Source organism: Plecotus auritus (genome assembly GCF_963455305.1).
Source record: "Plecotus auritus genome assembly, chromosome: X".
NCBI lineage: Eukaryota > Metazoa > Chordata > Mammalia > Chiroptera > Vespertilionidae > Plecotus > Plecotus auritus.
Genome location: NC_137784.1, coordinates 41,094,702 through 41,119,403, shown reverse-complemented (window position 1 = coordinate 41,119,403; position 24,702 = coordinate 41,094,702). Strand labels below are relative to the sequence as shown.

Genomic DNA, 24,702 nt, shown 5'->3' with positions numbered 1-24,702 from the left:
TTTCTATCTCTCTCTCTGAAATCAATACAAATATATTTTTAAAAAACATAGATACTGAATCAAAATAATAAAATCAGGTAATAAGCTACTATATAAAATTTTATATTACTGCTTTAGTTCTAGAAGCCCTTAACAGAATTATCAGTTACCCCATACAAATCGGACCACAATGAGAAACAGAATTTGTGTAAGTATGGTAACAGAAAAGGGGGAAACAAGAACACATAAAAATAAAGTGAAATAACCAGTATTAAAAATAATAAAAAACAGTTAAATTACTATCTATAATAATAAAAGCGTAATATGCTAATTAAACCAGACAGCAGGATGCGAGGGCCAAGCCCCTTGCACAAATTTCGTGCATCAGGCCTCTAATAAATACACTAAATGAATGAAAACAACATAAAAATAACAAAATGCTACTATAGTGGATTATAATAAGAAATTTCAATTTGTTACTTGCTAAATAACAAACTCGTGTTCCCTTTTTAGTGTCACTACACAAATTAAAATAAGGAAAATTCACAAGTCATTTTCCTGTATTCACATCTATCCTCCCCCCCCCACACTCTATGCTGACATGGATTCAACACAGCTCTCCTTGCCCATCTCCACCTTCCTAAAATTTTCATACCTCACATTTCTTTTCAATTTCCTATCAGGACCTCACCCAAAACTGGATATATTTTGTTACAGTATCTCCTGAATAGTCACAAATGCATTTGTGCTTTTAAAACAAGCATGTCAAACTCTCAGCCCGTGGGCCGCATGCAGCCCACAAATATTTTTGCAGCCCAGCCAAGGTAACAGTATGTAAGAAACATTTTAATAAAAATTCTGTAACTTAATTTTTACAATATCCTGTTATACATAATTATTAATAACAAACTACAACATTCGCTAATGACTGATTACTATAATCGTGTTGCATTCATTTCCCTTATGCGCCTTATGCACAGGCGCACCATTTCTCTCCACTAATGCTAGCAGCGAATATTTTAGGAGCCAACTGCCACGTTATTAAGTCTTGGACTGACTTGTTTGGTGCGTGCAACAGGAAATATTTCGCTTTCGAAGAACAAGAAAAGCGTTACGCTTATTAATTTATGCAGTTATTCAGTGTCTCGTAAGTTAATGTTCAAGGAAAAAAATTAATTTTTTATTAAAATGTTCTATTATTTTATGTTAACAATTATTCACTTATTTCAGCCCTTTGTATTCAGCATGTCTCTATCGAAATAAACCTACGTTACTATGAAAATTACTAAAGCTTTTTTTTTTTTTTTGCAGCCCACATAAACCTTATTTGGCCCATGTTAGCCTTTGAGTTTGACATGCTTGTTTTAAAGGAATCATTAAAACTTCTGATACTGTTTATATATTTCAAGTTCTCTATTTATACTTAAAGACTCACAATGGCATACCACTTAACTGTGGTTTACCATTCATATTTATAAAGCATTACATTTGAAATGTAAGGTATTCTCTCACAGTAGACTAAGATGGATCTATAGAGTTCATGGTCAGAGAATATACTAGAAAAACAGAAGGTGAATGGCAAAGCGGCAAAGCTAATAGTCTATAGCATAACTGCAGATATTAACTCACACTCAATTAGATTATTTTGAAGTGGTGTTCCTGTTAAAATAATCCTCCTCCTTGATCGTATAGAATTCATAGCTTTTGAAACAGCAGATGCTTCATTTTTTAGAATATGGCCTTCATCACAAACAACAAAGTCAGGGCCTACAAAAATGTAAAGAAAAACAATATTTAATTAATATATAACAAATAAAGTGTAATCAATTTAAGTAAATAAAGTTAATTTGTTTACAGCCCTGCTCATGTAGGAAGATAAACATCATTCTTACAAGAATAGTTATATATTATCTGCTGTTGGATTGGGTTCATGTGGCATAAACTAGTGTTAATTATATCTTAATAACAGAGTATTGAAGTACTACTATAATGTTACTCAAAAATAGGCAACAATAAAAATAATCACAAGGGTGAAAAGATCCCACCAATAGATTTGAAGTATTTGAAAAAACAAATATTTTTTACAAGTGAAAAACAGTATCTAAATAGGAATTTCAGAACTAGTGTATCAAGATAAAAAGATTACCTGAGACTAACAGAAATTTATATATATACTAGAGGCCGGGTGCAAGAAAATTCATGCACGGGGGCGGGGTTCCCTCAGCCCGGCCTGCCCACCCCCACCCCCTACCACCAGTCACAGTCCGGGAGCCCTCACATGATGTCCTACTGATGGCTTAGGCCCACTCCCAGTGGCCTAAGCCACAGTCTGGCCTCCCTCTGCAGGAGGTGACCGGCCAATCAGGTATATAGATACTTTCTGGAGGCAGCACGGACTCCTTCCTTATTTCTTTCCTCTGTGGTTGGAGAACAGGGGACTAAAAGGCAGAGACAGAACTGTGGCTGGGCCTGGGGCTTTTGTAGGCAGTGGAAAGAGGGAGAGGGCTGGGGAAAGTCTAGACACGTTTCCTTCAATTGTCCTCCCTTCCTCCGGGCCCCTACCTCCGTTTTTTCCTTCTCGTGGTGGATGCTCAGGCCTGGGACTGACTAGAGCCCAGCGACGGTGGGGTTCAGTCCCCTCACTTCTCAGCTGAACGTACAGCCGCCTCACATTCCAAGCGGGGCTGTTTTCAAGTGACTAAAGGGCTGGGAATCCACAGCTCCTGCCTCTCCCTGCTCCGTTTCCTACTTGGGTCGGTTGCAAAGTTCACTGAGACACCAAAGCAGCTCTGCCCTGATAGTTCTGCACTGGTTCCCGCCCAGGCCCCGCCAGACACTCTTCCTCTACTCTACGGGCCCACAGTCTGCGCTCGGGGAGGTCGCCCAGAGCCCCTTCCCATGGGCAGGTGGGTTTGCTTGGAGAACTGGAGGAAGATGGCAGAATAACAGTTGGTATGAACCGGCGCCTGCTCAGCCAGACTTCCTAAGCTCCCCACCGGGCCCAGGCTAGGCCCCTTCCCCGCACCAGGAGGATCCTGGCTGAGGTTCGCTCCCTGTACCCAGCGCCCTCATCCCTGTTCCACCAACAGGAGCGGGAGCAGCTTACCCACAACACTCTGGTCCCTGCAGCAGTGCAGGCTGTGTGGCATAGGGCACCAGCAGCCATTAGCCTCCTCCCCTTGCCTGAAGCGCGGGGCAGGGTCCGCAGACTGCCTTGAAGGTAGGCGTGGTGCCGGGGCGGGGTGCACAGCAGTCTGTGGATGCCCACTCCGGCTCCAGGCCACCGGGCTCCCGCTGAGCAGCAGCTGCGGCGCAGCAGCCTGCGGTGAGGCCCCGCGCCCCTCGCAGCTACCCCTAGGCGCCGTGCATGGAGACACCACCTGCCGCTGAGCCACTGTCTGGCCCGGAACCTGTGGGGGCTGGGCTGGCCTCGGGCTCCCGCTGGCCCCGCCAAAGCTGGACTCGGGCTTGGCTGGCTGCCCCCGTTCCCGCCCACCAGTCGGGAGCAGCCTCTGCTTCCGAGGCAGTGTGTAGTTAGCACTGGGCAGGCCTGTACATGCCTGCGCTGGGGGCAGAAGTCACCAACCATGTCCCCGCCCATCAGCTCCTGCCTGGTCGTGACTCGGACACCATAACTGACAAATTAGCATATTACCTCTTTATATGTGTGTGTGTGTGTGTGTGTATGTGTGTGTATACAAATTTTCAAAAGTTACATTTTAAGAAATAATATATAAATCACAATAGGTCATGAAGTATTTCCCATTTAACTTATGCCAAACAACACTCATTGTTGGGAGGAAAATTTAACTGATAAAAACAGCTAAAATGATTGTTAGATTGTTATGAGGGGTGGAGAGAATGCTTTCTAAGCTATAAAAGATCACACAGCTGAGTGACTATTTTGAAAGAAATATATACACTTACTTTACTAAAATAACATATGTATTTTTTCTAAAGTACCCCAAATACAAAATTTGCTTGTTCATTAATTTTCACTAATATCACTTAAATACCAATCCTATATAATAAAAGGCTGATATGAAAATCAACCGAACAGCGAAAAGACCAGTAGCGATGACGTGCACTGACCACCAGGGGGCAGAAGCGCAGCACAGGAGCTGCCCCCTGGTGGTCAGTGCGCTCCCACCACTCAGCCAGAAGCCGGGCTCATGCCTGGTGGGCTTAGAGGCAGTGCTAAGGATTATCAACTGCTGTGTCTAAGCCATCAGTTGGACATACCCCAAGGGCTCCCGGACTGCGAGAGGGCACAGGCCGGGCTGAGGGAATCCCACAAATGCATGAATTTCGTGCACCGGGCCTCTAGTTTTCAGTAACAGCAGTTGTCCAATTCAGACCCATCTATTAGACATTAGACAAAATTCATCTTCTACAGGATTTTTAAAGTAACTGCTTCAATATGATTGATTAAATGATATAATTGGTATTTATTATTCAGATGGGGTTACACAAATAGTAAAAATGCATTTTTAAATTGTTAATATACTTTATTATAACAGCTAAAATCTTTAGCTAGCTTTGTATTAAAAGACTACATATTGTTTATTTTGAATGTTAAAAATTTTTCAAGAGAAAAAAATGCCTTTTACAAAAGTGATTTAAATAATTTCCTCCACCTAATAATATTCAGTGTTCATGAGAGTGTGGTGAAACAGGTACTCTCACTCTTTGTGGGAATCTAAATTAATCTAAATATGTTAAAATGTAAAATGTGTGTACTCTTTAACCCATATTTCACTATCTAGGAATTTATCCTAAAGATATACTTCCACAGGAACTCAAAAATATATAGTCTCTGAAGCATCGTTTGTTATGGTAGAAAATTGAAAACAATCTAAAAGCTTGTCAAAGGGGGTTAATAAAACTATAATGAATGTTGCATAAATAAAATTAATGATGTAGATCTCTATATACTAACCACCTTGAAAGGTATGTCAAATATATTACTAAATAAAAAGGAGCAACTTGCAGAATCTATATTATAATCCCATTTGTTATTTAAATAACCAACTCAAAAAGCGTGATTTTATCTACATATACAGGGGTTCACAAAAATGTATACACACTTTAACAGCTAAAAGTTCTATTGAGGTTTCTTCCTTTTCAGCCAGACTAAACTTTGAACAAAGAAAATTTATCCAATGTACTTTTTTAAGGGGATACAAAAAAGATAAAGTTTATGGTACAAAACCAGCAACAGTTGACAAATTGAGGGTGCACAAATACCTAAAGAAGTTATTCCTGATATTTGTGATTCTGTTGCTAAATGTTATCAGCAATGCCTGGACCAGAACAGTTGTCAGTTTGAAAATAGGCAATGACAAAGAAAATTAATTCATTTCTGTAGATTCTTTTAAATTTTGAAAATGAACTGATCCTATGTAATGAAAGAGTAATATGCAAATTAACCATCACTCTGCTACACCCACAAGCCACGCCCACTGGCCAATCAGGAGCGAATATGCAAATAAACCCAACCAAGATGCCTACGGCCACAGAGAGCAGGAGGGAGGCTTGGGTTTGCCCGGCAATGGAGGAAGCCAAGCTTTCCGCCTGCCCTTGCCGGCCTAGGCCTCCACTCAAGGCTACAAAGTTTCAATGATAGAAGATACATAAATCCAAACAGAAATGGCGGCAGCCACGGAGCTGGAAAGAGCAGGAGGCTAGGGTTGCCCCCGGTGATGGAGGAAGCCAAGCTTTCCGCACACCCTGGCCGGCCCAGGCCTCTGCTTAAGGCTACAAAGTTTCAATTATAGAAGATACATAAATCCCCAAAAAAATGTCTGCCTCCACAGAGCAAGCAGAAGGCTTGGCTCTGCTCCAGGCTGCAAAGTTTCAATTGTAAAAGATAAATAAACCACAGATACTAGGGCCTCCACTTGGGTCGCCAGGGGGCGTGGCCGGCTTGGAAACCACCACAGGCCCCTTGCCCAGGCTGCCCCACGCCCCAAGGGAACCCCCACCCTGATCCAGGACACACTTCAGGGCAAATCAGCTGGCCCCTACCCATGCACCAGGCCTCTATCTTATCTAATAAAAGAGTAATATGCAGATTGACCATCACTCCAACACACAAGATGGCTGCCCCATGTGGTCAAAGACCTGCCCCCATGTGGACACAAGATGGCCACCACAAGATGGCCAGCAGGGGAGGGCAGTTGGGAGGGACCAGGCCTGCAAGGGAGGGCAGTTGGGGGTGATCAAGCCTGCAGGGGAGGGCAGTTAGGGGTGACCAAGCTGGCAGAGGAGGGAAGTTGTGGGCGATCAGGCCAGCAGGGGAGGGCAGTTGGGAGGGACCAGGCCTGCAAGGGAGGGCAGTTGGGGGCAATCAAGCCTGCAGGGGAGGGCAGTTAGGGGTGACCAAGCTGGCAGAGGAGGGAAGTTGTGGGCGATCAGGCCAGCAGGGGAGGGCAGTTGGGAGGGACCAGGCCTGCAGGGGAGGGCAGTTGTGGGCGATCAGGCCAGCAGGGGAGGGCAGTTGGGAGGGACCAGGCCTGCAAGGGAGGGCAGTTGGGGGCAATCAAGCCTGCCCAGGAGGGCAGTTAGGGGTGACCAAGCCGGCAGAGGTGGGAAGTTGGGAGCAACCAGGCCTGCAGGGAAAGGCAGTTGGGAGGAACCCAGGCCTGCAGGGGAGAGCAGTTGGGGGGGGCAGGCCTGGAGGGGAGGGCAGTTAGGGGTGACCAGGCCTGCAGGGGAGGGCAGTTAGGGGTGACCAGGCATGCAGGGGAGGGCAGTTAGGGGCAAACAGGCTGGCAGGGAGCAGTTAGGCATCAATCAGGCTGGCAGGGGAGTGGTTAGGGGGTGATCAGGCTGGCAAGAAGAAGCGGTTAGGGCAATCAGGAAGGCAGGCAGGCGATCAGTTGGGAGCCAGCAATCCTGGATTGTGAGAGGGATGTCCGACTGCCTGTTTAGACCCAATCCTAAATGGGCAGTCGGACAGCCCTCTAGGGGTCCCAGATTGAAGAGGGTGCAGGCTGGGCTGAGGGACATCCCCCCCCCCATCCCGTGCACGAATTTTGTGCACCTGGCCTCTAGTAATTAATAAACACTTACTTTATAATTATTCAAAGTGTGTACATTTTTGAGACACACTATATATGTAGTGAAGTAAAGAATTAACCCTGCCCTAAGAAAAGTTTGGTCTTTGCCTATAGCTTCTGGGAGGTAACCTCTTAACTCTTACAATTTCATACCTGATAAGAATTTCTTTGTTGGTTGAATGGCTTGGGCTACATCAAGTAGTCTATGCGAACACTATGATTTATGAAACATGGGGCAAATATGGCACCTTTAGGTGATGTGGCATCTTCTCAATACTTGAGGGGCTAAAGTGACCCACATTGGTGGTCAACCATGCCTATGTGATTGAACCCAGACTCTAGACATCAAGTCTCAGATGAGCATGATCGTTTGGCAATATTCCATACATATTGGGAGAACTGTAGATCAGTCTTGGAACTCCCCTGGGCCTTTCCCTATATGCCTTTTCTCGTTGCTGATTTTAATTGTAAAATTTTACTGTAATAGCCATAACCATGAGTATAACATCTTTATGTGAATCCTGTGAGTCCTAGTAAATTATTGAACCTGAGCATGATGTTAGGAACCTCCAAACGTCGCAATATAAAATACATGCCATCACTGGCCTGTGTGGATCAGTGATTAGAGCATCAGCTGGACACGAAAGGGTCAAGAGCATGTACTTGGGATCGAAAAAATGGCGGCGAAATAGACAGACGTATCCCGAGCCTTGTCCCCGAGCAGATAGAAAGAACAGCTTAGGGTCGCACAGGGAGTATTTGTTGGTGAGTTGAGGGACAGCTACACTCCAGGAGACGGTGGGGGACTGCTGGAAGGGGCTCCCCTGACCGATCAGCCCCCACTGCTGCTGGGTTACCTCCCGGAGCGAACGGCTCAGACGCGGAGACCGCGCCATCTTAAAGGGGAAAGTGGATGTTATCAGAAGCCTGAAAATCTACAACTATGGCACCCACCGAACAGCTGCAAACCCCAGAACATTGGTCCCCAATTAGCGCAAACACGCAGATTCAGAGGAGCTCTACACTCCACCACAGAAAGGTCAGATTTCGCCTAGGATAATGTGAGTTCTCTGGTCCTGTCAGGAGATAGAAACATGCGCACGGCAGGAGCTGGAGGACCGGGTGAAGTCAGCGCCTAGAAAAATCCGTGCCTGTTTGGGCTGGCATGATCCGTGAATGTGCAAGGGGGTCCCCAGAGCTGCTAAGAGGAGGGAACTCTAAAAAGCAACCCATTTTGATCTGACGCAAAAGGACAGCCTAAAAATTTTAAAAGTGTGACGACTACTGAGACCCAAGGGGGAAAAAAGAATGCACAGACTTGTGAGCAGCCCCGGAGTTCACACACTTACGCTGGCTCTTTTTAATTTTTTTTTTATTTTTCCTCATTAAACCATTGCTTCTGATTACTAAGCCCAATACATAGGATCACCCAGTTGGGGATATCCTAAGAGACAGCAGGGGAAAGTTGTTTTTCTGAAACCTGGGGATCAGAGCAGGGAATAACCATCAGAGAACCAGCTCTGAGGCAACCCACTCCACCAAACCAGTATTGAGTGCCACAGGGAAAGCAGGATCTAAGCATTGGATAGAGAAGACCTATAGACCCGGAGGTCAATCCAGAAGCACTGCCACCCAGAGATTGAATCACAAATTGACTATAGTGTAAACACAAATAAAGGAATACAAGAAATTAAGACACACTGCCTGCTTAAAAATCAGGAGTGGCTTACAACACTGAGGAGCAGTGGAACGCAGGGAACTGCAATACTGTCCTGACTAGGAAACAGGCGTGCCAAACAGAACAGTAGAGGAAGTGAATGACCTTCACTACTGCACATTTTTATTTTTTATTTTTTTCATCTTTTACTTAAGAAACTATTTTTTTACATTTTCCTCATTTGATTTTACATTTTTAATTATTACATTTATTTTCAATCGGTATTATTACTACTAATATTTCACCTTTTTTTTAAAAAAAAACGTGTCATTTTATTTTCTCTTTATTTTACTTAGTAATTAGTGTACTACATTCTATTTTCATCTTTCCTTTAGCATCATTTTACTCTATCTCAACTTTACCTTTATGGCATAACTCTCTTCCTAACTTTTCCCCTTTTGTTGTCCTGTTTCTCTTACCCTTTTCCTGCTTTAGATTTTTCCTATTATTTTTACCCCCCGTTAAAACTTCACCCTACTTATACATCTAATTTCCAATCCCCTAATCCAAGTCCATACACAACTCTCAATTCTCTTTCTTCACTATCCAAAAAATTGTTTTTCTCTCTGTCCTTTTGTTGTTGTTTACTTGATTATTGATTATATCAATTTTTTATGCTTCTCTGTAAGATGGTTTTGCTTATTCTTTTTTGTTTGATTCTTTGTTTTTGTTTATAATTTTTCCTTTTGTTTTCCCTCGCCTCGCTTGATATTGATTGCTGTTTGCAGTTTGTATTCATCTACAGGTACTTGTTGCTGGTATTTGTTGGGATTAGTGGGGGTTCCATTGGAATTTTCTCCCCACATATATAGTTTGTTCCCCTCCTCTTTCTTATTCTCTTTCTTTTCTTTCTCACTTTTTTTTTCCTTTTACCAATTTCCTTTTTACACTCCTTTCTTTTTTTTCTCCTTTCTCTCCTATTCTCTAATTTGCCTGTCTCCTGTGGGCACCTTTATTTGGGGTTATTAATATGGTGAATACATTTCTGTTCAGTGCCTTGTGTGTTGTACCTGGTAGTGCTGTATTTTGTGCCTCTAAATCAACGCAGGAGAGAGAGAACTACATAACCAGATACCCGGAGAAGAGAGACAATGGGGAGACAAAGAAACAGTCCGCATATGAAAGAAAAGCAGACACCACCAGGAAAGGAAGTAAACGAAATGGAGGCAAGCAACCTTCCAGAAAAAGAATTCAGAGAAAGGGTCATAAGGTGGCTGAAAAGAATGGAAGACAAATTCGACAATATGAGCAAGAACCAAGAGGAAATGAAGAAGAACCAAGAAGAAATGAAAAATGACATCGCTGCTGTAAAGAACTCAATAGAAAGCATCAAGAGTAGACTAGAAGAAGCAGAGGACAACATCAGTGAGCTAGGAGACAAGGTAGGAAAAAATACCCAAGTGGAGCAGCTTCTAGAAAAAAAAAATTTAAAAAGCAGGAGGAGAGCCTAAGGGAACTTTGGGACAATACGAAACAAAACAACATCCGCATAATAGGGGTGACAGAGGAGAGGAAACTGAGCAAGGAATAGAAAACCTCTTTGAATAAATAATGACAGAAAACTTCCCTGATATAGGGAAGAAAAAACCCACACAAATCCAAGAAGCTCACAGAGTCCAAAGCAAAATGAACCCAAAAAGACCGACGCCAAGGCACATTCAATTAAATTGGCAAACACCAACAACAAAGTAATAATCGTAAAAGTGGCCAGAGAGAGACAGAAAGTTACCTAGAAATGAACCCCCATCAGATTAGCGACTGATTTCTCAACAGAAACTCATCACACCAGAAGGGAATGGAATGAAATATACAGTCATGCAAAGAAAGGGTCTGAATCCAAGAATACTGTACCCAGCAAGGCTATCAATCAAAATTGAAGGTGAAATCAGGAGCTTCACAGACAAAAAAGGATTAAGGGAATTTATTACAACCAAACCAGCAATGCAAGAAATGCTAAAGGGTCTGCGGTAAAAAAAAGAAATAGGAAGCGAAGAAGGAACACAGGGGTAAAGAATAAAAATGGCGACAAATAAGTATCTATCAATAACAACTTTAAATGTAAATGGATTAAATGCCCCAATCAAAAGACATAGGGTAACGGATTGGATAAGAAAACACGACCCATATATCAGCTGTCTACAAGAAACCACCTCAGAAAAAAAGACGCACACAGACAGAGGGTGAAGGGATGGAAAAAGGTTTTTCAAGTGAATGAAAATGAAAAAAAAGCTGGGGTAGCAATATTTATATCTGACAAATTAGATCTCAAAGTGAAGGACATAAAAAGAGATAAGGAAGGCCACTTCATAATACTAAAGGAAGCAATCCAACAAGAAGAAATAACTCTGGTAAACATATACGCACCCAATACAGGAGCACCCAAATACATAAAAAACTCCTGGAGGATATCAAGGGAGAGACTGACAGTAATACAATCATAGTAAGAGACTTTAATACCCCACTAGCACCATTGGACAAATCTTTTAAACAAAAAATCAGCAAAGAAACATCAATCTTAAATGACTCACTAGACCAGATGGAATTAATTGACATCTTCAGAACATTTCACCCCAAAGCCAAAAAATATACATTCTTCTCAAGTGCACATGGGTAATTTCTAAGATAGACCGTATGTTGGGTCACAGACAAAGTCTCTTCAAATTCAAGAAGACAGAAATCATATCAAGAATGTTCACAGATCACAGTGGCATTAAACTGGAAATCAACTACAATAAAAAAAATCCAAAAAAAATTAAACACATGAAGACTAAACAGCATGCTATTAAACAATGACTGGGTTATCAGACAGATCAAGGAAGAAATAAAAAACATCATGGCAACAAATGACAATGAAAACACAACAATCCAAAATCTATGGGACACAGCGAAATCAGTCTTGAAAGGGAAGTTCATAGCTCTACAAGCCTACTGAATAAAACAAGAAACAATGGTAATAAATTACCTAACCCTACAACTCAAAGAGTTAGAACCAGAGCAACAAGAAAAGCCCAAGGTAAGCAGAAGGAAGGAAATAATAAAGATCATAGCGGAGATAAACGACATTGAGACCAAAAAAAAAAAAAAAAAAAAACAATAAAAAAGATAAACAAAACCAAGAGCTGGTTCTTTGAAAGGATAAACAAGATTGATGAACCCCTAGCCAGGCACACCAAGAAGCAAAGAGAGAGAACCCAAATAAACAAAATCAGAAATGAAAAAGAAATAACAGACCCCATAGAAATACAAAGCATCGTTAAAAAATACTATGAACATCTCTATTGCAACAAATTGGACAACCTGGAGGAAACTGACATATTCCTAGAAAAATATAACCTTCCAAAACTCAATCAGGAAGAATCTAAACATCTCAATAGGCCAATGACTATGGAAAAAATTTTAGCAGTCATCAAAAAGCTTCCAGCAAACAAAAGCCCGGGGCCAGACAGCTTCACAGGGGAGTTTTACCAAACATTCAAGGAAGAACTAAAACCTATCCTCCTCAGACTATTCCAAAAAATTCAAGAGGAAGCAACACTTCCAAGCTCCTTCTATGAAGCCAGCATCACCCTAATACCAAAACCAGATAAAGACAACACAATGAACGAGAATTACAGGCCAATATCCCTCATGAACAAAGAAGCCAAAATCCTGAACAAAATTCTAGCAAATGGGATCCAGCACTATATCAGAAAGATCATACACCATGACCAAGTAGGAATTATCCTAGGGATGCAAGGATGGTACAATATACCCAAATCAATAAACGTGATACATCACATAAACAAATTGAGAGATAAAAATCACATAGTCATATCAATTGATGCAGAAAAAGCATTTGACAAAATCCAACACCCTTTCTTGATAAAAACTCTCAACAAGGTGGGAATAGAAGGATCATACCTCAACATAATAAAAGCCATATATGATAAACCCACAGCTAACATCATACTCAATGGGAAAAAACTAAAACCATTTCCCTTAAAGAACAGGAACAAGACAGGGATGCCCACTCTCACCACTCTTGTTCGACATAGTACTGGAAGTATTAGCCATTGCAATCAGACAAGAAGAAATAAAAGGCATCCAAATTGAAAAAGAAGAAGCAAAGCTGTCCTTATTTGCAGATGACATGATACTATACATAAAAAACCCAAAAGACTCAGTCAAAAAACTAATAGACTTAATAAATGAATTCAGAATTGTAGCAGGATACAAAATTAACACCAAGGAATCTATGGGATTTCTATATACCAATAATGAACTTACAGAAAGAGAGACTAAAAATGCAATCCCATTTACCATCACACCAAAAAAATTAAGATAACGAGGAATAAACTGAACTAAGGAGGTAAAAGACCTATACGCGGAAAACTACAGGACACTGAAAAAATAGATAGAGGAAGACGTAAACAGATGGAAGAATATACCGTGTTCATGTATTGGGAGAATCAACATCATTAAAATGTCCATACTACCCAAAGCAATCTATAGGTTCAATGCACTCCCCATTAAATTACCAATGGCATATTTCACAGACCTAGTAAGAACTCTCAAAAAATTCATCTGGAATAAAAAAAGACCCCGAATAGCTACAGCAATCCTGAGAAAGAACAAAGTAGGTGGGATCTCAATACCAGATTTCAAGCTGCATTACAAAGCCACTATTATCAAAACAGCCTGGTACTGGCACAAGAACAGACATAGACCAATGGAATAGAATAGAGAATCCACATATCGACCCAAACCACTATGCTCAATTAATATCTGACGAAGGAGGCATGAACACACAATGGAATCAAGACAATCTCTTCAATAAATGGTGTTGGGAAAATTGGACAGATACATGCAAAAAAATGAAACTAGATCACCAACTTACCACCATGCACAAAAATAAACTCAAAACGGATACAGGACTTAAACATAAGACGGGAAACCATAAAAATACTAGAGGAATCCACAGACAGAGAAATCTCAGAATTATGCCGAAGCAATTTCTTCACCGATACCGCTCATAGGGCAATGGAAGCTAAAGAGAAAATAAACAAATGGGACTACATCAAAATAAAAAGCTTTTGCACAGTAAAAGAAACCATCAACAAAACAACAAGAAACCCCACTGTATGGGAGAACATATTTGCAAAAGTATTACTGATAAAAGTTTAATCTCCAACATCTACAGGGAACTTATACAACTTAATAAAAGGAAGATAAATGATCCAATAAAAAAATGGGCAACGGACCTAAATAGAATCTTTTCTAAAGAAGACAGAAGGAAGGCCAAGAGACACATGAAAACATACTCAAAGTCACTAATTATCTGAGAGATACAAATCAAACTGACAATGCAGTACCATCTCACAGCTGTCAGAATGACTATCATCAACAAATCAAAAAACGACAAGTGCTGGCGTGTATGCGGAGAAAAAGGAACCCTCGTGCACTGCTGGTGGGAATGCGAACTGGTGCAGCCACTGTGGAGAACAGTATGGGGTTTCCTCAAAAAATTAAAAATGGAGCTCCCATTTGACCCAGTGATCCCACATCTAGGATTTTGTCCCAAGAAACTAGAAACACCAATCAGAAAGGATATATGCACCCCTATGTTGACAGCAGCACAATTCACCATAGCTAAGATTTGGAAACAGCCTACATGCCCATCAGCAGATGAATGGATTAGAAAACTATGGTACATCTACACAATGGAATACTACGCTGCTATAAAAAAGGAATTCTTACCATTTGCAGCAGCATGGTTAGACCTGGAGAGCATTATGTTAAGTGAAATAAGCCAAGCAATGAAAGAAAAATACCACATGATCTCACTCATTTATGGAAAATAAAGAACATTATAACCTGATGAATAAAAAGATAGATACAGAGGCAGTAAAGCACCAAAGAGACTGTCAAATTACAGTGGGAAGGCTGGGGAGTGTTGGGGAGGGAGGGAAATAGATCAACCAAAGGACTTGTATGCATGCATATAAACATGGCCAATGGATACAAGACACTGGGGCGGTGGGATGAGGGCATGCAACAGGGGGTAGGGGAGGCTGGGGGAAGGTTGGGGGGGGGGGAGGAGATATATGTAATACTTTAAACAATAAAAAAAAATTTTAAAATAAAGAGCATTTTTCTTGGGCTGCAGTTTTAATACCCATCCCCAGTTGGGTAACATGTGGAAGGCAATAAATTGATCTCTCTCTCTCTCTCTCTCTCTCCCCCCCTTTCCTCCAACCCTCCCTCCCTATCCAATCTCTCTAAAAATCAATGGAAAAAATTTCTTCAGTTGAGGATTAACAATAAAATAAATAAATACATGCTGGAAAGAAAAACAATCTGATTACACAATAGGCAAAACATCTGAATAGACATTTTTACAAAAAAAGACATATGAATGTCCACAAGGTACACAAAAATGTCCTCAACATCACTAATCATTAGAAAAAATGGAAATCAAAGCCACAATGACAAATCACCTTAGATGTTAGAATGGCAATTATGAGATAACTAGTTTGGAAAGAAGGGTACTTTTGTTTACTTCTGGTAAAAATGTAAATTGGTATAGCCTCTATGGAAAAGAATATTGAGGTTCCTCAAAAATTTAAAAATAGGACTACCATATGATCCAGCAATTCCACTTTTGGGTATATATCCAAAAGAAACAAAATCATTATATCAGAGATATTTGTACTCCTTGTTCTTTGAAGCATCCTATATAATAAAAGCCTAATATGCAAATTGACCAAACAGCAGTACAAAGGGTTGCTATAACATGCTCTGACCACCAGGGGGCAGGCGCTCAATGCAAGAGCTGCCCCCTGGTGGTCAGTGTGCTCCCACTGCTCAGCCAGAAGCCAGGCTCACGGCTGGCAAGAGCAGCGGCAGTAGAGGGAGCCTCTCCTGCCTCTGCGGCAGGACTAAGGAGTAGGGAGACGAGCAGTAAGGAGCAGCAAGCAGGCAGGCGGTAAGGAACAAGGGGGCCCCGGACTGCGAGAGGGATGTCCAGCAGGCAGACATCTCCTTGAGGGGTCCCAGGCTGTAAGAGGGTGCAAGCCGGGCTGAGGGACCCCCCTCCCCACTCCCCAGTGCACAAATTTCATGCGCCAGGACTCTCTCTAGTTTTCCAATAAAGGGAACCATGGCTCCTTGTTGAAATGGATGATACCAGAGCAGGGAAAATAAAACATGACCCAAGAGCATCTTACAGTACCAGAAAATAATAAAGTGCTTAAAAAAACACACCAAAAGTATGAAATATCAAAGGGATACAGGAGAGAAACCAAGATGGCGGCATAGGTAAACACCTGAACTTGCCGCCTCACACAACAACTTCAAAACTACAATTAAAAGACAAAACGGACATCATCCAGAACCACAGGAAGGCTGGCTAAATGGAAATTCTACAACTAGAAGGAAAGAGAAAAGCGCAACGAGACTCAGAGGAGCTGCGGAAGTAAAGTGCAGAGGTATGGAGGCGCGCGTGTGGAAAGGGCTGGCAACTGAGTACGTGGCTGGCTTTTTCAATCCGCAGGGAGACATAAGCTCTCGACTACTCTAAACTCCAGTTCCGGGCGACTCTGTGGACCCAGACTCATAAGGGGAGAAACTGGACTGTCTGGCATCAGGCGGAACTCGAGGGCAGCTTTCTCTCAAAGGTGCTTGCAGCGATTACAAAGGAACACTGAGACACCAGGGCCCCTTAGGACAGGGCTGACGGGAAGCCATTGCTGTTGGCTCCGCCTGAGACTCGGCCTCATCCAAGCTGTGCACAGAGGCCTTTGCATATGAATGACCTGGTCCTTTGAAATCTATACTTACCTAAAAAACTGCAGCTGAGTCGAAGAGACCCAGAACATCCAAAAGAAGGCCCAAGGCCCCACAGCAGCTTTCATTGCTTCACAGCAGGGCCTCATCTGGGAACCTCCAAAACCCAAACAAAGAAGAGGAATCTGCAGATCTCTCTGTAGCTCCTGCTGGGTGGCACAGGCAGCGGCTAAATTAGCACCTCCTTGGAGATCCAAGAGCCAGTCAGTGTACCAGGGGTCAGAGTGGGACCATCCAGATTACAACTCCTCAGATCCATAAGGGACACATTCAGGGGGCAGACTCAGTGAGCACCAAAGCCCCACTGAAGCAAGTCTTGCCTCATAAGGGTGTGTCCAGCACAGAAGTTCTCCCATCGTAGACACAGCTGATCCTCACAGCCAATTGGCCTGGAGATCAATTCCTCCCAGTGATACCAACAACAATCAAGGCTTACCTACAACAAGATTGTGCACCCAGCCCACAAAGGGGTGCACCAAGAGTGTCCACCTCAGGTAACTGGGGAGGCTGAGCCACTGGGCCCTATAGGACACCTAGCACACAAAGCCACTCTATCAACTCAGGGAAGCAGCCAAAATGTGGAGACAAAGAAACAGATCACAAATGAAAGAAATGGAGGAAAGCAAACAACTGGATATAGAGTTCAAAACCATGGTTATAAGGTTTTTCAAGAATTTTCTAGAAAAGGCCGATAAATTTAGCGAGACCCTCTTGGATATGAAAAAGGACCAACAATAATTAAGCATACACTGACTGAAATAAAAAATAATATACAGAGATCCAGTAGCAGCCGAGAGGATCACAAGAATCAAGTCAAAGATTTGAAATACAAAGAAGCAAAAAACACCAAACCAGAAAAGCAAAAAGAAAAAAGAATCCAAAAATATGAAGATAGTGTAAGGAGCCTCTGGGACTTCAAGTGTACCAACATCCGAATTATGGGGGTGCCAGAAAAGAGAGAGAGCAAGATTCTGAAAACCTATTTGAAGAAATGACAGAAAACTTCCCCCACCTGGTGAAAGAAATAGACTTACAAGTCCAGGAAGCGCAGAGAACCCCAAACGAAAGGAATCCAAAGAGGACCACACCAAGACACATCATAATTAAAATGCCAAGAGCAAAAGACAAAGAGAGAATATTAAAAGCAGCAAGAGAAAAACAGTTAGTTACCTATAAGGGAGTACCCATACGATTGTCAGCTTTCTCAACAGAAACTATGCAGGCCAGATGGGAGTGGCAGGAAATATTCAAAGTGATGAATAGCAAGAACCTACAACTAAGATTACTCTACCCAGCAAAGCTATCATTCAGAATTGAAGGGCAGATAAAGAGCTTCACAGATAAGAAAAAGCTAAAGGAGTTCATCACTGCAAAACCAGTATTATATGAAATGCTGAAAGGTATTCTTTAAGAAGAGGAAGAAGAAGAAACAGGTAAAGATAAAAATTATGAAAAACAAATACATATCTATCAAGAAGTGAATCTAAAAACCAAGTGAATAAAAAATCTGATGAACAGAATAAACTGGTGAATATAATAGAATCAGGGGCATAGAAAGGGAGTGGACTGACAATTCTCTGGGGGAACGGGGTATGGGAAGAGAGTGGACAAAAATCATACACCTATGGATGAGGACAGTGGGGGGAGGTAAGGGCCGAGGGTGGGGTGGGAACCGCGTGTAGGGGAGTTATGGGGGGGTAAAAGAGGAACAACTGTAATAATCTGAATAAAGATTAAAAAAATAAATAAAAATAAAATTACTTAAGAAGAATGTTTAAAAAAAAAAAAAAGGGATACAGGAACCAACTTGAAAGAGCTCCCAATGATCAAATTGGACCAATTTAAACAAAAATAAACATTATATGAGTCTATATTTTACCATATAAATTAATAATTGATGATAAGTCTATAGTAATAGAAGTCAATGACTGGTTAGATAAATGGGTAAGAAGAAGCAAATCTTTCCTAAAGAAAATTTCTAAGTTTTATGTGTAAATACTTCCTCCTACAGGAGATGGAGCTTAATTTTTGCCATCCCCCTACTTAGGTGGGCTACACTTACTGACTAGCTTCCAAAAAATAAAAACAGGTAAAAACAGTAACTATATAGTAACCTTGCCAATACTACGTTAATCAAGTGATGAAAGTTCACATCACCATGATGACATGTGGATCTCATATACCCCTGACATAATGTAACTAGAAGGGTACTTTACCTCTGGTATATGTATATTATTTCAAAAACCTAAAACTCTAGTCTAATCACAAGAAAAACAATAAGTATAGATTAGTAAACATTTTACAGGATACCTGAACAGAGCACCTCAAGATTGACAACATAATGAACAAAAAAGAAAGACTGAAAAACTGTCACAAACCAGAGGAGATTGTGAAGACATGACAACTAAATGCAATGTAATCGAATCCTGGAACAGAATGTGGGCATTAATAGAAAAACTGGTGAAATTCAAATATAGTTTGGAGTTTAGTTAACAATATGCCAACAATGTATCAATTTCTTAGTTTTGACAAAATTGCCATAGCAATGTAAGGTATTAGTGGGGGTTCTAGGTGCAGGATATATGGAAGCTTTCCTTACTTTAATTTCAACTTTTTATAAACAAAAAATTATTCCAAAATAAAAATAATTGCCCAGCCATAGTGGCTAAGTGGTTAAGCATCGATCTATGAACCAGGAGGTCACAGTTCAATTCCCGGTCAGGGCACATGCCCAGGTTGTGGGCTCTATCCTCAGTGTGGGGCGTGCCAGAGACAGCTGATCAATGATTCTCTCTCATCATTGATGTTTCTCTCTCTCTCTCCCTCTCTGATCCTCTCTGAAATGAATAAAAATATATTTTGAAAAAATAATAATTTACATAGAATAACAAATGTTGCACTTCATGTTAGGATCTTTAATTTCTTAAGTAAATAAAAAGGAGGAAAAGCCATGGATTCTAAAGAATACTGTTATATTTTGGAGTGAAAATTAGACTTTCTCATCAAACATCTAAGGCCTCAATAGTGTGTTAAAGTAAAGAAATATGACAATATAAAGATTGAATGGAACAATCATAGATACAAATGTTTTATGGATATTACAACTTGCTGCTTCTCCAAATGGCAAAAAAGAGTCAAATATTTGGATCTTAGGTCATGAGGATTACTGTCATAAGGATCAACAGTATTGCAAATGTTAACCTTCCATAGTGATGACTCTTTAAAAGAAAAAAAAAACATGCAGCAATTCTGACATAATGTTGGGATGGAAACTTAAGGACTGTTTTCAGAGTATGGAGAAAGCTCTGTTATCATATAATATTCAGACAGTTGGAAACATCTGCAATTGTGGCACAGGCACGTGACATTTTTAATTGTTTACAAGGTCTCTCCTAAAAACCACAAACACTTCTATTCTAAGGACGTATATTCTGAACAGTTGGCAAAAGTAAGGGTGATTTCCTCTTCATGAAATTATACCAAGAAACAAAAAGGCAAAAACCTGAAGTATAAATGAAACAAAACTAGCTACTTAGCAGCTGTTCAATTAGTATTTGTTAATTAAAACTTAATGTACGTTTTTTATTCAACTTGCTTCTCTATCACAGTGCCTGTTAATAACTTACCTGGATCAACCAAAGCTTTGTTAAATATTTCTTTAAGTTTCCTACTCTTCACATTCCTTCCTTGAGCAAGATTTCTGTACATCTCATAGCCTATGATCATAACACCACCATCTTCTTGCCATCTCTGAAGCATGTAGCTTCTCTCCTGAGGACGTTTCACAGTTGCTAATTCAGAGACCTTTTGTGGGAAAATAAAGATTTTTAAAAGTAGATATTAGTAATGTACAAATGCTAAATAACCCCACTGAAATATATGTCACTGGTAATAAAAAGTATTTTTACTATATTAATTTCATGCTGCTATTTTAATAATAAAAACATTAAAATGATACCTCAAGCTTCTCATCATCTTTTAATCCCTCTTGCCACTTCTCAAATTCATTCATCCAATTCAAAGCAGTATTAAGAGGACAAACCACTAAAGCTGTACTGAAATCCAATTTCTCACACAAAAGAACTGTATGAAGAAAACTTACTACCTACAAGAAAACAAATGATATCAATATCTGCAAGAAGTTAAATCAAGCAATCTTACAATTCAATAGTTGTTTCAGTTTGTTTCTTTCTGCTTTAAATAAAGCAGCTAACCAAAGCTCACAACTTCCAAACCAGGCAAAGTAAAGGGGAAGAGATATCCTATGTAAAAAAAAAAAAGGGGGGGGGAAAGGGGGGGGGGTAAAGAGGGGGGTTTCAACTAGATAATGTATAATTATACAGCTCCACGATTCTTTAACCAGTAATAATAATCTATAATAATAAAAGCATAATATGCAAATCGACCTAACGGCCAAAGAGTGGAACGACCATCCAAACGACCTTCCAGACAAAGTCAGGGCTGCGAGGGCTGGCTGAAGCAGCAGGGACTGCAAAGACCTACTCTTGCACGAATTTTGTGCCTTGGGCCACTAGTATGAATATAAGAAGTGACCACACCAAAACAGTTACTACTAGTAAGTTCTTGGCCTCCACAGAACATCCCTACAACCTTTCAGAAAATACCACTGCATCTAATAGACACCTGTGTTATGGAGTACTTTTCTATTTTTAAGTGTTCTGAATCTATAATAATTATCTTATGGTTTAAAATACATACATTCAATAATTTCCCAGCTCTGCTACAATTCCTAACATTCAGAAATGTAGTACCTTAATAGTGAAAAATATTTTAGGTTCTCATTACTATGACAGACTGTTAAAAAGTTTTAAAGAAAGTTCATTCCTACCTCAGAATCTCAGCAGTTTTTACTGGCTGTGCCTATAATGCCATTCCTTCTCTTCACTAGGATCTGTGCTCAAATATCACCTCCTAAAAGATGCTTTCCTCCTTATTTTCCCTTAACACTTGTTATCTGAAAATATACATTCTTATTTTGAATAAAACCTCTCTCTACCACCAGAATATAAGCTTCTAGGGGGAGGGATCTTACTATTCTTATTTACTGCTTTATCTCCACCCCTATAACTGTCTGAAACATAACAATCCTATATTCTTAAAATCATAAATGCACAAGAACAGAATACCTTCATGTTCATACCTGTAAAGTCTTACCAAGGCCCATGCAGTGGGCTAGAATACATCCTGAACCTGGAGATTTCTTTGTTTTTTGAACAGACTCACAGCAGCAATCCCACATAAACTGAACACCTGAAAATAACAGCTTCATTAAGTTCAATTTAAAGGCCCAAGTTAAAAATCATCCTTCATAAACATATCAAAAACATTAACAATAACAAAACATCTAGGAAATAGAATTTTTAAAACAAATAAAGAATATCTTAAATGTAAATGAGGATTCCCCCCGATGCAAACCTCCCCCAATTAACTAGAAAAAAAAGACAGTGAAAACAAGCACACAATAAGGTTACTTTCCTTCATTCACCTTATCTAACCTATACAGACCACCATTCCCTGGGATGGTCCAAAGAAACATACAAATAATCTAAAATAGAAACTTTAACCAAAGAAGAAACAGATTTCTATCAAATATACTTTCAGGTTTATTGAGTAAATCAATAAAATAACAGGAGATAATTTATCATTTCTCCCTTCACTCATTAGTAAAGCATGAACAAGAAAGGGGACTGGCTACCCAAGAGTAGCAACTGTAGAACTTCCTTATGAATTCATTTACTAGTATATACACACTCAAAACTGATTTACTGATTCCACTCTAAAAAAGCAGAGGATAGAGATAATTTGTTAACTTTCTAATACCAATATAGAAAAATTATAACAAATGTACCTCAAAATGTTGAAATAGCATTGCCTGACAAAGTTTTTAGCTAACTAACTCCCCACCACCATGCTGCTGACCATAGTCAACCACTGCAGACCAGGTGAGATACACTTGCCATATATATCCATTTGTAAGTGGCACTTACTTCCACTTTTGTTAACACTCACTATCATTGTAATCATTCAATTTTGTTCTTCCTCATTTGCTTATATGCTCCTTAAGAGCCTGGATCATGCTTGTTTTGCTCACCAATGTACCTCCAGTGTTTAGTAGAATATGAGGCACACAGAAGACACCAAATATTGGTAAAACTTAATTTAAAATGCTTTAATCATCTAACAGTTTCTTACCATCTACTTGATGAGGTTTCAATTTGATAACCATATTTCTATGAACCTGTACTAACGGTTCTTTAGTTTCTTCATCTTCATCTAAAACCAACTTGGTTGTTATTGGACACTTGGTAGGAGAAGCATCTTCTATTTCTATCACCTACAAGAAAGGGAACTATAGTTAAGCTCAAAGAAATCTTGCAAACAAGGGTAGAGTATTACTCTTACTAAAGGAAATTTTTCAAAATATAAACATCTACTTTGAAACCACACATCCAATATTTTGGCTTAAGAAGACCAAGACAGATCACAGATTTACATGTTTTCCAAAGTAAAAAAACTCCATAAGACTTAGAAGCACTGTGGTAATGTCTGTGATTAAGCTCATCGTTTCTCACCCTGGATATCTCAATACATGTCATAAGCTGAGTACTAGAGTTGTGCTGAGTTGAGGAAACAAAGGTCAAGAAAACTACAGAAATTACAGAGAACTATAGAGAGAAAAGAGCTACACAAAAAGACCTCCAGAAATCAAGATGAGAGTCACTGTGAATTTTAACTGAATATTAAAATGTATATGAGGGGTAAAACTGCACAAAGCCAGACAAAGAGTGATTCATGAGCTATGAGTTAAACAGTTGCCAATGATCAGAGGTCTAGAAAGCATGCAATTACAGACACAGCAGAGTAGAGAGTCTTCATGTATAACTGAGGGCATTCAATAGAGAACAGAGAAGGGCCACACATTAGCAATGGGGCAAAACCATACATAAAGGATATTTAAAACAACTAACAAAGCTTTTAAATATATATATATATATATGTATATGTATCAAAATAATTAAACTGAACTTAAAGTGACTTAAATGCCTGTAAAGAAAAATGCCAAGCACCCTCTAATAGAAGACTACAGACACTCAACAACATCCAAATTACAATGTCTATTTTTTAATGAAACATTATTAGATATGTCAAGAAAGAGTAAAATATGAATAACCGGGAGAAAAATCATTTAACAAAAATGGAACAAGAAGGGATAGAGACGTTGAAATTGGCAGACAAGCATAGTAAAACAGCTGTAAATTCTGTTCCAATGCTGAAAGGAAAACATGAACACAGAAGAGAAATAAAAGATATAAAAATAACGAAGTGGAATTCCTAGAGACAAAAAATAAGTATCTAATATGAAAGAGTCACTGAATGAGAATAACACCACAATAGTACAAAAGAAAATATCAATGAATTTGAAGCCAAAGCAAAAGAAATTATCCTCAGACCTGGCTGGAAGGCTCAGCTAGTTGGAGTATTGTCTCATACACCAAAAGGCTGTGATTTTGATTTCCAGTCAGATCACATAACTAGGTTGTGGGGTTTGATCCCCGGTGGCGGAGCTTACAGGAGGCAACAGATTAATGCTTCTCTCACATATCGATGTTTCTCTCTCTCCAAAATCAATAAAAAACATACCCTCAGGTAAGGATTAAAAAAAGAAACTATCACCCTAACTGGTTTGGCTCAGTGGATAGAGCATCGGCCTGCGGACTGAGAGGTTCCAGGTTCGATTCCGGTCAAGGGCATGTACCTTGGTTGCAGGCACATCCCCAGTAGGAGGTGTGCAGGAGGCAGCTGATCGATGTTTCTCTCTCATTGATGTTTCTAACTCTCTATCCCTCTCCCTTCCTCTCTGTAAAAAATCAATAAAATATATTTCAAAAAAAAAAAAGGAACTATCTAAAGTGAAATACAATAGGGGGTGTGTTGAAGAAACCAATGGGACAATTTCCAACAGCCTAATATATATGTAAATAGAGTCCCACAAAGGAAAATAATAGAAAAACTTATTTAAAGAAATAATGGTTGCCCTAGATGGTTTGGCTCAGTGGATAAGAGCGGCGGCCTGTGGACTGAAGGGTCCCGGGTTCGATT

The 24,702-nt window shown here is 40.1% G+C and overlaps 1 protein-coding gene across 12 annotated transcripts in view; it reads right to left on the bottom strand.

Annotated features, from left to right (window-relative positions):
• The window catches only part of ATRX (ATRX chromatin remodeler), a 349,866-nt gene that overhangs the window by 129,786 nt on the left and 195,378 nt on the right, over window positions 1-24,702 (bottom strand). For all 12 annotated transcript variants that reach the window (XM_080653251.1, XM_080653256.1, XM_080653261.1 and 9 more), the window contains 5 exons: window positions 22,795-22,936; window positions 21,743-21,852; window positions 20,540-20,686; window positions 20,208-20,385; window positions 1,609-1,746 (listed from right to left, as the gene is read on the bottom strand). In XM_080653251.1, coding sequence (XP_080509377.1) covers window positions 1,609-1,746; window positions 20,208-20,385; window positions 20,540-20,686; window positions 21,743-21,852; window positions 22,795-22,936 — 715 coding nt within the window. The remainder of the gene's footprint in view (window positions 1-1,608; window positions 1,747-20,207; window positions 20,386-20,539; window positions 20,687-21,742; window positions 21,853-22,794; window positions 22,937-24,702) is intronic.